Source organism: Agrilus planipennis, unplaced genomic scaffold (genome assembly GCF_000699045.2).
Source record: "Agrilus planipennis isolate EAB-ADULT unplaced genomic scaffold, Apla_2.0 scaffold73, whole genome shotgun sequence".
Taxonomy (NCBI): domain Eukaryota; kingdom Metazoa; phylum Arthropoda; class Insecta; order Coleoptera; family Buprestidae; genus Agrilus; species Agrilus planipennis.
Genome location: NW_020439682.1, coordinates 323,555 through 337,723, shown reverse-complemented (window position 1 = coordinate 337,723; position 14,169 = coordinate 323,555). Strand labels below are relative to the sequence as shown.

At 28.8% G+C, this 14,169-nt stretch overlaps 2 protein-coding genes and 1 long non-coding RNA gene across 3 annotated transcripts; all 3 read right to left on the bottom strand.

Moving 5' to 3' along the window:
- Positions 1–298: 298 nt before the first annotated feature.
- LOC112905960 (protein N-terminal glutamine amidohydrolase) lies at positions 299–4,375 on the bottom strand. The gene is made up of 5 exons (XM_025979431.1): positions 3,990–4,375; positions 2,723–2,876; positions 2,513–2,661; positions 2,277–2,401; positions 299–1,798 (listed from the first exon to the last, which is right to left on the bottom strand). Exons 1-5 carry the CDS (start codon positions 4,112–4,114, stop codon positions 1,689–1,691), a joined length of 663 nt encoding a protein of 220 aa, XP_025835216.1. The 5' UTR covers positions 4,115–4,375; the 3' UTR covers positions 299–1,688.
- Positions 4,376–4,442: 67 nt separating this feature from the next.
- LOC112905959 lies at positions 4,443–5,204 on the bottom strand. Its single transcript, XR_003232102.1, has 2 exons — positions 5,163–5,204; positions 4,443–5,074 (listed from the first exon to the last, which is right to left on the bottom strand). It is a non-coding gene; the product is annotated as an uncharacterized LOC112905959 (long non-coding RNA).
- A 1,898-nt stretch (positions 5,205–7,102) lies between these two features.
- On the bottom strand, positions 7,103–11,532 carry LOC112905964 (phosphatidylinositol 4-phosphate 5-kinase type-1 alpha-like). The gene is made up of 11 exons (XM_025979439.1): positions 11,216–11,532; positions 10,957–10,994; positions 10,242–10,407; positions 9,961–10,172; positions 9,730–9,871; positions 9,394–9,569; positions 9,119–9,334; positions 8,740–8,975; positions 8,368–8,500; positions 8,195–8,282; positions 7,103–7,197 (listed from the first exon to the last, which is right to left on the bottom strand). Exons 1-11 carry the CDS (start codon positions 11,319–11,321, stop codon positions 7,118–7,120), a joined length of 1,593 nt encoding a protein of 530 aa, XP_025835224.1. The 5' UTR covers positions 11,322–11,532; the 3' UTR covers positions 7,103–7,117.
- Positions 11,533–14,169: the final 2,637 nt, after the last annotated feature.

The following is a 14,169-nucleotide window of genomic DNA, read 5'->3' as shown; positions in this document are numbered from 1 at the left end:
TTTTTTTTTATTTTATGTTATACCCAAAACGAGAAAACAATTACAAGTGGCAAAAAACACTTCATGATAATTTACAAATTTCATACGCGTTTTTTAAATTTGTTTTACTATACCTCGCTAATTAAAAGGATCTTCTAATTAAAAAATCCATATTTAGAATTCAAGTTTTTAAAATTGCATCAGAATTATAACAAACTAGCAGTGGTGGTAGGAATAAAATACAGTATTAAAAGCTACATAAGTTCAATATTTTAATTTGTAGTTTTTTTAACAAGAGATTTGTAAGTTTTTCAAAAAACATCATTGGAAATAATAAAAACATGAAGTTTTAAAAATGATTGTCATTATTTTAAAGTTCGAAAATGTTATGAAGTGGACCAATATTGGATGGATACATAATATATTAATATGATCGTTAATAATTAAATACTAAAAAACAATAAACAACTATGCATTGCTCAATAAAGTAAACAAAAAATTAAACAAATCAAACAATTTCTTATTGTTAAAAAAATGTGCATTGTCTTAAAATTCGTTCGCAATTTTTTTCATTTATTTCCAATGTCATTAGTAACAAAAAAAGACACCTATAATTAATTGTAATTTATTTCTGGTCCCTGCTTTCAAAAAAGAAATATTAGATGGATACTTTTTTAACGTTATCAAAAACGAGTACGCATCAAATAATGAATAGAGCAGGTCAAACACTTTGAACAAAAATAAATCAATTTAAGCCAAAAAAGGAGAGATAGAATTGCATAACGCCTTATAAGATATGAAGGACTAGATGGACATATTAGAAGAAAAAAAGGAGTAAAGTGGCAGAGGAAGACTATTTTAGATGACTGCTGGCAAAGAAGAAATATGGAATGTTCTTGTTTTCAAAAGAGGCGAAGATATGCTCAGGATAGGAAAAACAAGAAGCAAGTGCCTAATATTGATAATGAAAACGTAAATATTCATTAAAATCGTTTGAATTCGAACGAATTTTAAAAATTGGCACAGTGAAATGGCTTGTGCATTCTCGTGCAAATAGTATTCAAATATTGAATGCGTTTGTAATATAAGTTCTTAAAAACTCGAAAAATCCTTATGATTATTAAACATTTATATAATTGAAACAGTTCAAATAACTTTAATATATGCATACATGTATATGTAACGTGTACGTATTTTTTTAAGAGTATATAATTACTTGTAATTTGTTCACTGTATTAGCACTTACATATTGAAACTCCATATTAATTTAATGCATTAATAGAAAATACTTTTACGAATTCCAGAATTATTTTTATTTCTCACAACGATCGTTTCGCCACACAGTAGATTCGTTAGATGGTTAAATTCGCACAATTTCGGTGTGGTGAAACGATCGTAGTGAGAAATAAAAATAATTTTGGAACTTCGAAGTTTTATCTTTTGTTACATTAAATTAATTGTAATTTAATTATATGTATGAATTTTGTGCCTACAAAACGGTTATATGTACGTAGAATTTCAATATAAGCAATGAAATAATAATGATAAACATCAATCGGCGTAATAGAGACAAACGACCACCGAGGAGGATTATCCTTGGATATCAAAAAATTTTGCGTCTGGTCGAGTCAACGACAATCAAAAACGCGATAAGACCACGAAGAGAAAATTGACGTTTTGGAAAGTGCTCCTCCATCGTTTTACCAGAACTACGTCGGAGTTTTGTAGAAACGTTGCACGAATTGCGTCAAATTTAATACCTGCCCTGGTCCCTTATTTGGATCCATCTGAATGTATTCATCCATATTGTGACTGCTCGCTTTAATTCATTAAAAAACAGAAGAATGTTAAAAAGCCTTTTAACAACAGTGCTTTTATAAATGTACTAAAAAAATACACTTTTTCTGACTACAAAGAATAGTACGAGACATTGATTATGGATGAGGCCTACTTTTCCGAAGAAAATGAATAAAAATTCGAATTAAAAGAGACAATTTACAATGTAACATCCGCACTCAAATATGGAGTTAGTCAAAAATTCGAATTAGAGCCATCTGATTATTTTTATAAAAAATCATCAAACCATTGATTTCAAACTACTCCTTTGGGAATATTTTTTTGGCATAGTTTAATTATATATCGAGTACATAGTACTAAAGAAGGAAAATTTGCACATGTATGTGCTTTTTTGCATTTTTTTAAAATTTGAAAAAACAATTCTAACTATCTTCATAACCAGTCAATATGTTCAGTTACTTTTGAAACTTTTTTTTAATAATAAAATAAAAGTAGCTTACTGGCTGAACAGATTGGTGGATAATTAGGGGGTGGTTTGATCCATGAACCGTCAGGTCGTTTCATATGCCTTCTATCAGACGCAAAATCTTTCAGAAAGTCTGATGCAGGAATTGCTCGAAAATATCTGAAAAAATCCAATAGCTATTTAATTACACATTTGTAATGTAAGAAATTAAAACTTTATATACGTTATCTACATATTTTTTATAATTGCTAGGTTATCATTGATTATTACCTAAAATAATCAGACTTTAGAATGTGATCAGTGCGAAATGTTTCTGTTACATATTTATGTACAAATGTTGGGAAGGGTAACTCAGAATCCAAATCATATACCAAACACTTATCTGGTTCAGGATGGTACAAGAATATTACATGATAATCCTAAAACAGTTAGAAAATATATGAACTTAAAATTTCATACTTGTTTTTTAAATTTATGTACCCATATGACCAGTTTATCTTCTTCTTTTCCTGCTTTCTGTCTCCAGAGGGGCACTGTACGACTAGCATTTGAAATAAAGACAACATAACAATTTTGCAGCTCAGAAGGGTGTTTATTTTTTACATCTTGACATAGTTTATAAACGTTTTCTTCACTGAAAAAAAATTATTAGTAGTATATCTATGCAACATGGGTATACAGGTTGCATGTTGGGTTATATAACCCCTATTAACATTATCTACTCTTTTTAATTAAAATAATAAAAACTGTATGAAAACAATGTTTGTTCAAAATGACAATTATTTAGAAAAATTTTTCATTCTCACAAGCCCTTATGTGCCACATTTAATCGAAAACGTTAGAACCGTTTTCAATAAAGCCGTTAGATTACATATTTTACCACTAATTATAAAACAAACTATCTTTATGGAGCAAGTTTTACTATTAAGCATCTGAATAATCCTAATCAAAATAATTAGTATTGCAGATACAGTTACAGCACTTGAGAAAAAAATTGGAAGTAAAATTGGCTCAAATAAAACTAAAATATTTCAAACAGGTTGATATTAAAATTCTTCATCTTTTTTACCTTACTAGCTCTTAATCACGGTTAAAAAGTTAAAGAAAAATAGATAAATAAATACATATATTAAATGTAATATTATTAGCAAAAATATTACGCTTAAACATTTTTTTATATAATTTTGTAATTATTAATTTAAAAAGCTTCAAGTAAAAGTGTGCAAATTCTCAGAAGTATTTTATCACAACATTAAACATAGGTTTATTTATTCCAATCAGATATTTTTAAAAAATTCAAACCATATATGCACCACATGCAACTTTTATGCACACAATATGAAAATATTGATTAACAATTTTTTCTCTATTAAACTTTAACACGAAAACATGCAACAAAATCCCTTGCATATTAAATTTAATGACTTGCTAATATGTACTTTACATCAATTTTTATAATAAAACTGAATTTAATTTACCTATTTACAAACTTTTTTTTTAATTAATTGCATATGGTTATACAAACAATAAAAATTTAACAAATATCTAGTTATTCTTAAATATAAATTGTCTATTAAATGGATCAAATTGAAATAGGAAGTAAATAAAAACTTCTTTTACTTATTAATTACTAGGCAATATTACATAAAGGAAATATGATCAGTCACATCAAAATTTTTATCAGTGACAAATAAGTTAAATTAAAAAAAGTAAATTATTGGTTAAAGACAAACTTATTTTAACTTACCAATAACAAGAAACATAAGAGCAGTCTGCTTGTTTTGGAAACAGGTTAATCAATATTTTTTTCGAATTTTCGGATCCTTCCGAATTGCATCGGTGGATAATATGAGCACCTGATTCTGATGCCATACTATTTTCAAAGTCGATGTCGCAATTAACTGAAATTTAAATGATAAATAATTAAACGTCGAACATTATTTAATGAATAACGTTGTTGACAAACACTGCAGAACTGTGCTGCTGCTGATGTTGCTCCGTTCTGCTGCAATTAGCGCAAACACGCGCAACAGTTCAATTTTTTGACGGTTATAACCTTGACTAGTGTCATTAGGGCATTGCCCAACTTCAGCCACACTTTAAATACATTACAACAATCTCATAGACAAAGGTTTTTAAACAGGTTTTATAAGGCTATACATCCCCTACAGCCATGCATGTTTCCGTTTTTCCTGTTGANTTGTTTAGTTGTATGGGATTTTGGATTTAAATTAATTCCAAATGTGGATAAAATATTCGATACATAATTAGCACAGGCTAAGATTTCTACATTGCTGTTCATAGCATCTTCAGGGATTGGAGGAGAATTAGTTAGCATTTTATTAACATTACTAGTTAGATTATGAAGGCTTTTCAGTGCTCTAGCTGTATCAAAATCATCTGATAAAGCACAGCCAATTTCCTTTTCTACATTTGCTAAATTCTCTTTCAAAACATTTTGGTTTAATTTCACATTAAGGGTACAATCTGTGTATGCTGAACAATGAGATAGAAAATTTTTATAGTGGTCTATTACTCCTTTGGCTGTTTTAATCAATTCGGTACTGAATTCCATGTTTTTTGAGTAATGAGACATGAGACATGCCATTCTAAAGTCATTAGAGCTGCAAATCTCCAGCATTTCAGTAATTGTTATTGTATTTTTTAAAGATTTTGACATTTTTTGGGCGTCTCCATAGTGAAGATGTCCTGTATGAATCCAATAGTTGACCCACTGTTGCTTTGTAAAATAAGCACAAGATTGAGCCTCCTCATTTTCATGATGGGGAAATTGTAAATCAATTCCTCCAGCATGAACATCCAATTCATCGCCTATCAGAAAATAAAAAAATCAGGAAATTGAAGTATGCATAATTTTGGATTTAAACCGATATTATAAATATGAAATAAGAAAAAATACCTAAAAAGAAGCTTGCAAGAGCAGAGCATTCAATATGCCAGCTTTAAAATTGTATTACTGATATTTATTAAATGTACTCCATTTAAATAATGATGTACAACATTAAGCTATTACAAACAGTACAACGTTCTTGCAATAATGTTATCATAGTTTCTGATAAATAAATAAATTCTGTTAAATGTTTATGAATTACACAGAAATTATAATTACCTTAAATTCTTGCTTATAATCACTGCATATGTCATTAATTAATGTACTTATATGTTCTGTAGTATGCGATATAAACAATATAACAGCTGGTTTTAATTTCTTGAGTGAATTTATCTGCACTACTGCAATTTCCAGGAGTTTAATAAATGTTTGAAGTGTTGTGGTTTCTTCATATAAACATTGTGTTAGCTGTTCCAAGTTCTGTGAATATCGTTCCTTACTATTTTTCTTTAATGAAGCTATTTCTTTAACTATTTTGGCCCCTTTTATATGATGATCATTCCAGTGTTGAATAGCATTGTATACATCTGCTATTATATCTTTAGCTACTCTTGGTGATCCAGTTAAATTCCTCTCAGAAGATGCAGGGCTACCTTTCACTATCGAAACAGAACTTTTATAAGTATTAAAATAAGAACAAACATTTTACTTCATTAACACACTTTATAGGTATAACCTCCTTAATAAGCATGATACTTGCCAGAAACAGGTGAGAATGTGTCCTCTGCATTAAATGTGTTTTTGGTATTTGCTGGCGTTTTACAATCATTCATTACAAACGAACGATAAATTTATTAAATATAACGACTTTTGGACTTTAAATACCTATTCTACTTATAATATTTTTTACAACAGAATAACATCTATGAAATTAACGTATTGCATCATTATTACATATTTGAAAATAAGTCATAGATAAACAATTTAAATAAGTTTAAACGTATCTATGTTTTAAAACATAGATAAGTTGAAAAGTAATAATCATAGATTTATAATATGGATAAAATAATATAATAGCAGACTGTAGCAGACAAAATCTGACATGAGACTCCAGACCATAGATACTCCAGACAGAACAATTTAATTTGTCTAACCTTTAAATATTTATACGCCTAACCTAACAAATGTCTCTAAATTAAAAAAATAATGTTTATTCCATTTTTTGGAACAAAAATTACAAATGGTATACACTTTATTCTGTTAAAGCGGAGATGGGCACATTGGACTAATTTAGAAGGCATAAAAGGTATGAAAATTACTTTCCTGAAGAGACTATTACATGAAGGTCAGTTTCTCTTAATTTTTCTAATTACAATTTGAAGGTAACTTATTCTTTATTTGTCTATTTTGTAGGTGAAACTAAAGAATACAAACATTTTGTACNGACATCGACGCTGGATGTGACACAAGACATTTAACGAGTAAGGCAAATAGGAGATGACACAAAAAACATGTTTGAACATTAATATATATCATTCAAAACACAAAAACCATACCTGTTTAACGCTGATTACACTGAACACTATTAAATGCAATAAAAAATAAAATAAAGAAACAAAATAATTCTTTCTTATTAGAAGTAATGATGCTTAATCAGTTTTTAATTTAATTCCAATTTAACTTTATAAACAATAATTTTTTTCAATTAAATTAAAATTACGTTACACGCTGACGATGAGTTGTGTAGAAATTACAGATGAAAAAATTTATCCAAATTGCCTTTTTAGTTCTTTGATATTGAATTCATTATTTTTATTCCAATTGTAGATGTATCACAGCATTAATACAAAATGTTAATTAAAACCAGAAAACTCCAATCGAGTAAAATCATTATTTCTCTACGTCAAGTGACAAAAATTCAAACTGATTGCTCGTGTCGTAAATAAGCGAAAGACGAAATTCAAAACGTCATAAACGAAAGCCAAAGAAAAAGAAAAAAAATGGAAAATTAACTAACTGGCACTCTATCTGGCAATATTACCTATGTAGCTGGTAACCAGTGTTCGAAACTTGCGATGGTTGCCCTTAATTTCAGGCAAGTCCACTACACGTAGCATTAAAACACAAAAATATCAGAGCCACAAGTACAATTAACTACCAACTACTATGTTAAAAAAACGAAATAATGGAGAGAAAACAAAAAGTAAATGGTGATGGGAAGTATTAACTAAACGAAATACCCAACGTAATGTGTAAGTAGTTGGGTGTAAACAGCAAAAAAGTTGTTATTAAGAAATAAATAATAACAGGCCACTACAATAATAGTAACATAAAGTGTTGAACCCGATTATGATTTTCGTTTCCAACAATTATATCTAAGGAAAATAGAAAAATGATTTCCGATTCTTAGAAATAAAAAAAAATTAAAGTAAGGGAATTCAATTCGTATTAAAAAAGTTTATATAAGTTTAAAATTATGTAGGTAGTAGTGATGTAGAGGAAGGCAGCCGCGCACAATTTACTATACAATTTTGTCTACGAGGGTGAAGTCATATGTAATAAAATAAGGGCCCATTATTATTTATTGTAATTAATGTTGTTGACTCATTTCCATTAACAAAATAAAGGAAAAAGTATTCAGAAGGAAGCAAATTGAATGAATAGTTTAAACTGATGTATAACAACAATAAATAATTAACAAAAAAGATTATTAGAGTATACATTAATATATACTTTTTCCATTACGGTACTGTATTGATGTTAGCCTAAGATTAAATGTTCCAAGTAGCGTAATTGTCAAATAACAATTTTATACTGCTTAAAGTACTGATATTTGTAAAAACAAAATTGTGTGGACTTATGAAGGAACAAAGTAATACAAAAAAGTTTCACGCAAAAAATGATACAATTTCTTTTATAATAAAAAAATAAACAAATATAGAAAGTACTTGTGGATACATGTTTACAGAGTTTAATAATGTAGCATTTTTACGTGAATGCTTTTTACACTGTATTCAACTACTAAATATGATAAACGGCGACAAGATGATTGACAAACTTGTACATTTTTTAAATAGATAGATAAAAAAAGAAAAACTTACGCGAGGGTATCTTCTTAAAAACTTTGTTTGCCATGAACTGTTGGAATCGGGAAGCGTAAAAACTTGGATTATGAACTGAAACGGTGTCCTAAAATATATAAAAAGTAACACACATATTTTAAGATTGGCATTTCTTATGAAATCTACATCGAAAGAAAATACCAAAAACTTACGCCATCATGAATCATGGACTTAATGGTGTGCTCCAACTTCTTTTTCAGCCTGTAGCTCTGCAAGATGTCTATGATACCGATAAAAAGTAATAACCTTTCGCCTTTTGCATTTCTTGCAGGTATTCCTCCAGGCCTTAAGCGTATGTAAAAGAAACAATATAATTTATTAAGACATTAAAAAAATATTGTTATCTAAAATTTTGGTATAAATCGTATGAAATTAGACTAAAAACAGTAATAGAAGAAAACAGTCGAAATTTCTAAAATGTGTGATGTTTACAGTACAAGAATATTGTATAGTATATGGTGCAACCTAGCTTATAAATCAATTTAAATTATTTTTAAATGTTTCTACTTAGTTTTTCTACTTACGGTACATCTTCCTCTTCGTCGATGGGTTCGGATTCCGCTTGAATGCTTTCCATAGCGGTCGAATGGGCTACAAGCCTTTGACGATTAATCGATCGCGTTCTATTAAGGGAAGACGCCCCTATTCGGTCATCTTTTTCTTTCTCTCTTTCAACGTAAACCATGGCAACACTAGGATCTTCTCCTGCCTCTCTCTGATAAAGTTCGTGATCTAGGGCTTCTTCAACCTTCTTTTCTTGCTAAAATTACAAGTAACTATACCCATTTAAAGAAGAAAATAGAAAATCGCGAATCTATCAAAAATGTGTAGTTAATTAAGGGTTACTTTGCAGCTTTTTGGTAAAGAACTATAACGTCATTATTTTTCTTTATAAATACATACCTGTTTTTCTTTTTGAGCTTGATCCAAATTGTGCACTCCAACCAAAAGACTGTAGTCCATTATTTTGAAGCTTTCCAGTACACGACAGTCCCTCTGTATAGTTTTGACAAGTGCACTGTAAGTGTCTGCTTCCATAAGAATCCCTTCTGGATGATGCTCCATGAAATCCAAGTCTTTAAATGTCGGCGAACGCTTCTGCCTTTCCGTTTTCGAGGCCTGAAATAATAAATGGAAACTCCGATATTAAAATATTACTTATTTACATAAACACGAACCTTTCGCTTGTATGTGCTGCCCTTCAGGTCGTACTTTTGATGCATTTTAACAGAGCTAGGTAATAAATTATTCATTATAACTAATCGTACGTTTTTACTATTACACTGATAACAGTACAAACCAAAAAATTTTGGTAGCAACGTCCTAGGATTTTGATTTAAATTCATATAATAACCTAAAAAGTTAATTTACAATTAAATCGCATTTTAAAACAAGTTTCCTATATTATTAAAAAAAATAAGAATAACTAAAATTAGTAAAATATCTAATGGTCAAATTTGGTTTCTCATAAGAAATAGTTTATATCATAATTTATCTCATAAATAAAAACTTACCTGCTAATAATTTTTGTAAAAATTCTCCTTCTTTATGTTGAACAGTCTTTATAATAAACTCATCATCAGTTGTCAAGTAAAATATTGAACCACTGGCACCTGGATTTGATAATTCCCTTAGTGGAGCACTACACATTGACATCTAAAACAAATTTAAATCCCAGTGAAATGTTTAAATTAAAAATCTATACTCATTAATTATTTAATGACAAAATAGACAAAACAACTTACAAGAAAATCATCTGGTTGAATTCCAAATAGTTCCCTAAAATACCTAAATGCAATGGGAGCATAATTTTTAAATTTGAATTCTGAGTAATGATGGGCAGGAGTATGACTAGAGCCCTCGCTTGGAAAAGTTGTAGTTTCTACAGTCATAAAATCTTGCATAAGAAGATCTCTCTCAGGTTTAGATGCTAGACCACCCACTGCATGTTGGATTCCTAATAAAATAAAATATTTGTATAAGAAAAACCCCACAACTAATAACATTAAACAAATTTCAACTTTACCCAATTGTATAGATCCCATAATTTGAGATGTTTGTATTTTTTTATAGGTGATTTCACCCCCCACTCCCACCCTTCGGTGACCAATTTTCCTTTCCCTATCTTTTTCTCTTTCTGCTTTTGTTCTAAGTATTGTATTAGTTCCTGATTTTGGAACATTTTGTTTACCCTGAAATTATGTTAGTCAATTAGTCATTTATACTAGAATTATCAAAAAATATTTATGCACACACATACACACACACACACACATGCACATTATAAGTATAAAAGAACTAACAAAATAGTAATTTAATATAAAGCAAGAGAAGCAGTTTTATTGACATGAGAGTTGAATACATCTGAATTCAAGGTCTGGGAGAAAATTTAATTAATTTAATGAATTTCCTTTTTTTTATATGGCTTCGCCTAGTGATTTGTAAAAACATATGTATAATCAAAAGTTCATTTGTAATTGATTTTGTTACATAAACTATTTATCAATAAAACACATTAATATGCATTTTACACACATTAATTATTTGATTATGATAATTTCCGATTAATTTACCCTAAAATGATTATATTATAAAAACCTTTGTTCTCATCTATTAGTTACACATAGTTTACAGAGTAAAAACAATTTATTTTGGGTTTCCAAGCATGCATTCCATTTTATACCTAATACTAATTAAGAATTAACAGAAATACTTCAAAAACAAAAGTGAAAATTACTTACATCTGAATCTCCTCTTTCAATTGAAATAGCATCTTTATCTAAAAACAAAGATATTGTAAAGGTTAATTGTAATTGCGCTTAATTGTAAACAAATGAGTTATATGCAAATTCTTAAATGTAAAAAATATGTAATGCATTAGAACAATCTTGTAAATAATAATTAGGTAAGGAGGTTGCTCTCCAATTATCTGGGTTACGGTAGCGATTAACCTCAAATGCTTAAATTAAAATCTAAAGAATATAAACATAATAAGCATACCTTTCTGATAATGAATTTCTTGCACAGAAGGGTGTTCTTTAGGAGTATTATATATCACAGAATTTTCCACATTTTCAATAGTCTCTATTGTGTCACCAGAAGCCATTTTGGGATGTTGGTCTTAAACCTAAGAAATATTTAATTAACTTCCTTTGCTGAGCTTTCCCCGTAAACATAAAAGCTTCTTCGGATTTTTGTTTACAAATTTCACTAGTTTAAACATTGTAAAAGAGATATTTTAGTACAACTTTGACGTTTTCATTCTTCAACTTCAGATTTACTCCCACTACTGTCAAAATTCAGGAATGTAAAATTAATCATCATGTGTCATTCTTCACAAGGAACTAATTTCATAGGAAATAAACGTCCTATTAAACATTTGTTCATTTAGCCTAATTTTCCTTTTTTATAGTCTTTTCTTATTCAAAATATACTTAATACCTAGGCACAAAAAAGTTTGAATTCAATTTATAATATGCATAAAACGTTGCGGTCAAAAGCAAACACTGTGTATTTCATCTTACAAAATATACAAAACCAATATTCATTTTCTTCAACTCGTTTTTTTTTTTTATTTTATGTTATACCCAAAACGAGAAAACAATTACAAGTGGCAAAAAACACTTCATGATAATTTACAAATTTCATACGCGTTTTTTAAATTTGTTTTACTATACCTCGCTAATTAAAAGGATCTTCTAATTAAAAAATCCATATTTAGAATTCAAGTTTTTAAAATTGCATCAGAATTATAACAAACTAGCAGTGGTGGTAGGAATAAAATACAGTATTAAAAGCTACATAAGTTCAATATTTTAATTTGTAGTTTTTTTAACAAGAGATTTGTAAGTTTTTCAAAAAACATCATTGGAAATAATAAAAACATGAAGTTTTAAAAATGATTGTCATTATTTTAAAGTTCGAAAATGTTATGAAGTGGACCAATATTGGATGGATACATAATATATTAATATGATCGTTAATAATTAAATACTAAAAAACAATAAACAACTATGCATTGCTCAATAAAGTAAACAAAAAATTAAACAAATCAAACAATTTCTTATTGTTAAAAAAATGTGCATTGTCTTAAAATTCGTTCGCAATTTTTTTCATTTATTTCCAATGTCATTAGTAACAAAAAAAGACACCTATAATTAATTGTAATTTATTTCTGGTCCCTGCTTTCAAAAAAGAAATATTAGATGGATACTTTTTTAACGTTATCAAAAACGAGTACGCATCAAATAATGAATAGAGCAGGTCAAACACTTTGAACAAAAATAAATCAATTTAAGCCAAAAAAGGAGAGATAGAATTGCATAACGCCTTATAAGATATGAAGGACTAGATGGACATATTAGAAGAAAAAAAGGAGTAAAGTGGCAGAGGAAGACTATTTTAAATTACTGCTGGCAAAGAAGAAATATGGAATGTTCTTGTTTTCAAGAAAGGCGAAGATATGCTCAGGATAGGAAAAACAAGAAGCAAGTGCCTAATATTGATAATGAAAACGTAAATATTCATTAAAATCGTTTGAATTCGAACGAATTTTAAAAATTGGCACAGTGAAATGGCTTGTGCATTCTCGTGCAAATAGTATTCAAATATTGAATGCGTTTGTAATATAAGTTCTTAAAAACTCGAAAAATCCTTATGATTATTAAACATTTATATAATTGAAACAGTTCAAATAACTTTAATATATGCATACATGTATATGTAACGTGTACGTATTTTTTTAAGAGTATATAATTACTTGTAATTTGTTCACTGTATTAGCACTTACATATTGAAACTCCATATTAATTTAATGCATTAATAGAAAATACTTTTACGAATTCCAGAATTATTTTTATTTCTCACAACGATCGTTTCGCCACACAGTAGATTCGTTAGATGGTTAAATTCGCACAATTTCGGTGTGGTGAAACGATCGTAGTGAGAAATAAAAATAATTTTGGAACTTCGAAGTTTTATCTTTTGTTACATTAAATTAATTGTAATTTAATTATATGTATGAATTTTGTGCCTACAAAACGGTTATATGTACGTAGAATTTCAATATAAGCAATGAAATAATAATGATAAACATCAATCGGCGTAATAGAGACAAACGACCACCGAGGAGGATTATCCTTGGATATCAAAAAATTTTGCGTCTGGTCGAGTCAACGACAATCAAAAACGCGATAAGACCACGAAGAGAAAATTGACGTTTTGGAAAGTGCTCCTCCATCGTTTTACCAGAACTACGTCGGAGTTTTGTAGAAACGTTGCACGAATTGCGTCAAATTTAATACCTGCCCTGGTCCCTTATTTGGATCCATCTGAATGTATTCATCCATATTGTGACTGCTCGCTTTAATTCATTAAAAAACAGAAGAATGTTAAAAAGCCTTTTAACAACAGTGCTTTTATAAATGTACTAAAAAAATACACTTTTTCTGACTACAAAGAATAGTACGAGACATTGATTATGGATGAGGCCTACTTTTCCGAAGAAAATGAATAAAAATTCGAATTAAAAGAGACAATTTACAATGTAACATCCGCACTCAAATATGGAGTTAGTCAAAAATTCGAATTAGAGCCATCTGATTATTTTTATAAAAAATCATCAAACCATTGATTTCAAACTACTCCTTTGGGAATATTTTTTTGGCATAGTTTAATTATATATCGAGTACATAGTACTAAAGAAGGAAAATTTGCACATGTATGTGCTTTTTTGCATTTTTTTAAAATTTGAAAAAACAATTCTAACTATCTTCATAACCAGTCAATATGTTCAGTTACTTTTGAAACTTTTTTTTAATAATAAAATAAAAGTAGCTTACTGGCTGAACAGATTGGTGGATAATTAGGGGGTGGTTTGATCCATGAACCGTCAGGTCGTTTCATATGCCTTCTATCAGACGCAAAATCTTTCAGAAAGTCTGATGCAGGAATTG